Source organism: Molossus molossus, unplaced genomic scaffold (genome assembly GCF_014108415.1).
Source record: "Molossus molossus isolate mMolMol1 unplaced genomic scaffold, mMolMol1.p scaffold_m16_p_9, whole genome shotgun sequence".
NCBI lineage: Eukaryota > Metazoa > Chordata > Mammalia > Chiroptera > Molossidae > Molossus > Molossus molossus.
The window spans coordinates 3911761-3914809 of record NW_023425403.1 but is presented as its reverse complement, the minus strand read 5'-3'; the positions used below and the strand labels follow the sequence as shown (position 1 = coordinate 3914809).

Below are 3049 nucleotides of genomic sequence, written 5' to 3'. Positions count from 1 at the left end.
CCTCGACATTCGAGTCTAACACTTGATGCAGTTTGAAAAGGCAGTCGGCCCACTGAGCACTGGCCGTCCAGTGGACACCGCCTGCTCCTGGACTTCCCCGGACGCTCGTCAGCCGTGAGCAAGCAGGTCTGAGTGCACCTTCCTCAGAATCATCTGCATGAGGAGTGTCACCGACAAGGCGGGGATGCCGGCCCGTCCAAGGCATCATCCCAGCATTCTCCCTCTCTGACAAGGGACAATGAGGCACCTTGACTCATGAATCGGGCAGTTTTCAGACAAGGATGTACTGTAAGCTGAGTTTCACCCAAGTTACAGCACCCCATCGTGGCCAAGGGGCTCGGGGGGACGGACTCAGGGCTGTAGCCCATTTTTCCTACCTTCTTCATCACCAAAAACTTGATCCTGTTTTATCTCAACTCCCCGTGTAGCTGTGCAGCCTCAGGGTGCGACCTAGACCGAGGTTACACCTAGACCTGAACACGCCAGAGGCTGGGCGGCTGTGGTTCCCAGGGGAGCCTCGGACCCCCCGGCGTGTTAGGAGGGACGCAGAAAGCCTAAGAGTCCCGCAGTGGGGACCAGTGGGCTCCCAGCGACCTCCAGGACTGCTTCCGAGCACAGGCAGATCCTTCCCTCCTGGGCCTCCCGCCAGATGGGAGGTGACCCTGGACCAGAGCCCAGAGGGCACCAGGACAGCTGGGGGCGCATCAAGCTGTTTCGCCCTTCAGGTTTGGCAGGGTCCCCCGGCCGAGTGGGCGCTCCCGTGTGCTAAGAGGCCTTGGCACGCAGCTCCCGGAACGACGTCGTTGTCATCCCTGTGACATTACAGGAATTGCCGCGTGGCTCCGTCTGCTATGGCGCAGACCTGCCTTTATAAAGTCGGCAGGTGCGCCCTCCCGCCAGTCTCGGTGCGGAGCGGCGGCAGCATGAGGCTCTTCCAGCTCGTCCTTGGGTTGCTGCTCCTGTGCCTGGTGCCTGCTCCAGGTGAGGCGGGCGGGGCAGGGGGCAGGGGGCAGGGGGGCGGGGGGGCTGTGTCCTGAGTCAGCCCCTCCTCATTCCTGGGGACGCTGGGCCCAGTGGGCTTGTCGTACAGGAAATCAGTGCACGTTTTCCTTCCTGACAGGGATTAAGAACCTGAGAGCAGGGTCCCCGCCTTTTTGGGTCCACTCTTTTGTCTCTGGGTTTTTTTTGGGGGGGGGGTATTTTCTTCAGTTTTATTTCTCATTGGTTTCTGGTGTACAAGCCAATCATATACTTTACAAAGTGACCCCCTCGATATCTCCAGTACCCCAGCTGGCACCGTACATAGTTACCACAATTATCGTTACTTTATGTCCTGTGCTCTGCTTACCTCCCGTGACTTCTGTGACTACCGGTGTGGCTTCCTGTCCCTTCCCCTTCTGTACCCAGTCCCCAACCCTCCCCTCTTAACAGGCTAAGTAGTTCACAAAAGACACCTTTTTAGGGAAAGACTGTTATATCTATTAATGAGACATGAAGAAAAATAATATGGAAATTTTAAGACCAAGAGAAAAGGTTGATTTAATCGGAGAACAGAAGCTCAGACTTCCATTTGATGAGCTTGGTGGTTGGAGGTAGATGGAGTCTTTGGTCCTGGGGGCCTGCCCGCCCAGCCCGCCCACACACCCTTCGTGCGGGTGCTCGCTTCCTGTGGTCACACTTTCTAAGACCTGGGCTGCAGGTCTTAGATGCTTGGTTGACTGGATGCCTGGTGCTACCTTCTACTTTACTCTTGGTTTCATAAAACAAGGAAGGAAGGAAGGAAGGAAGGAAGGAAGGAAGGAAGGAAGGAAGGAAGGAAGGAAGGAAGGGAAGGAGGGAGGGAGGGAGGGAGGGAGGGAGGGAGGGAGGGAGGGAGGGAGGGAGGGAAGGAAGGAAGGAAGGAAGGAAGGAAGGAAGGAAGGAAAGGGAGGAAGGGAGGGAGGAAGGAAGGAAGGGAGGGAGGGAGGGAGGGAGGGAGGGAGGGAGGGAGGGAGGGAGGGAAGGAAGGAAGGAAGGAAGGAAGGAAAGGGAGGGAGGGAGGGAGGAAGGAAGGGAGGGAGGGAGGGAGGGAGGGAGGGAGGGAGGGAGGGAGGAGGAGGAAGGAAGGAAGGAAGGAAGGAAGGAAGGAAGGAAGGAAGGAAGGGAGGAAGGGAGGGAGGAAGGAAGGAAGGAAGGAAGGAAGGAAGGAAGGAAGGAAGGAAAGGGAGGGAGGGAGAGAGGGAGGAAGGAAAGGGAGGGAGGGAGAGAGGGAGGAAGGAAGGAAGGAAGGAAGGAAGGAAGGAAGGAAGGAAGGAAGGAAGGAAGGAAGGAAGGAAGGGGAGGGAGGGAGGAAGAGACAGCAAATCAGTCTACTTGAGGAATTCCAAGAACCTGCATTTGTACCACAAGCCTCCTAGAACCTTCCGTGGTTTCTCCTCCCTCCTTGCAGGCAACGGAGGGATCATAAGCACGGTGCAGAAGTATTTCTGCACGGTCCGCAGCGGCCGCTGTGCCCTGGTGAGCTGTCTCCCGCGGGAGGACCACATCGGCAGCTGCTCCCCCGGCGGCCGGAAGTGCTGCCGGCGGAGGAAGGGCAAGATCCCCAAGCCCGGCGGGAACGTGGCCAAGAAGACGCATGCCTAGAGCTTCTCAGAGCACAATTACAATAAATATTTTTTTAAAAAAGTGTAAGTGTGCTTGTGTTTCTATCATCATGGTCATTGTGGCAGTTGCGGCCAAATCGGCTGCTTAGACAGTGTTCATGACCCCCCATCAATTCAAGTAAAGGATGATCTCCAAGGGCACACAGGGGACCTGGACTGAGTGTCCAGGGTTATTCCTCTCTTGTGAAATTTATACCCCAGGGGAATTGGACTCCTTGTTTGTCCTGAGATACTCTCTTGTCTTGTTTGTCACCCATGCCTTTGAGCTTTTCCCTTCTCTCTCCCACACAGCATCTCCCCATCAAATCTATCCCTAGGACAGCAATGCACCCTTCCGGGGTCACCCCAAGTCCTTCTGGACACCTCACGTCTCAGAGAAATGAGGCCCTGGCTTCTCTCCCGTGTTC

At 56.3% G+C, this 3049-nt stretch overlaps 1 protein-coding gene across 1 annotated transcript; it reads left to right on the top strand.

Annotated features, from left to right (window-relative positions):
- Positions 1-923: 923 nt before the first annotated feature.
- DEFB103B (defensin beta 103B) lies at positions 924-2622 on the top strand. The gene is made up of 2 exons (XM_036250556.1): positions 924-981; positions 2429-2622. Exons 1-2 carry the CDS (start codon positions 924-926, stop codon positions 2620-2622), a joined length of 252 nt encoding a protein of 83 aa, XP_036106449.1.
- Positions 2623-3049: the final 427 nt, after the last annotated feature.

Bases quoted from the DNA above. Each gene is read 5' to 3' on its own strand.
- DEFB103B (XM_036250556.1), top strand. From the start codon at position 924: ATGAGGCTCTTCCAGCTCGTCCTTGGGTTGCTGCTCCTGTGCCTGGTG. The intron at 982-2,428 runs GTGAGGCGGGCG...CCCTCCTTGCAG, and splicing joins GTGCCTGGTGCCTGCTCCAG to GCAACGGAGGGATCATAAGC.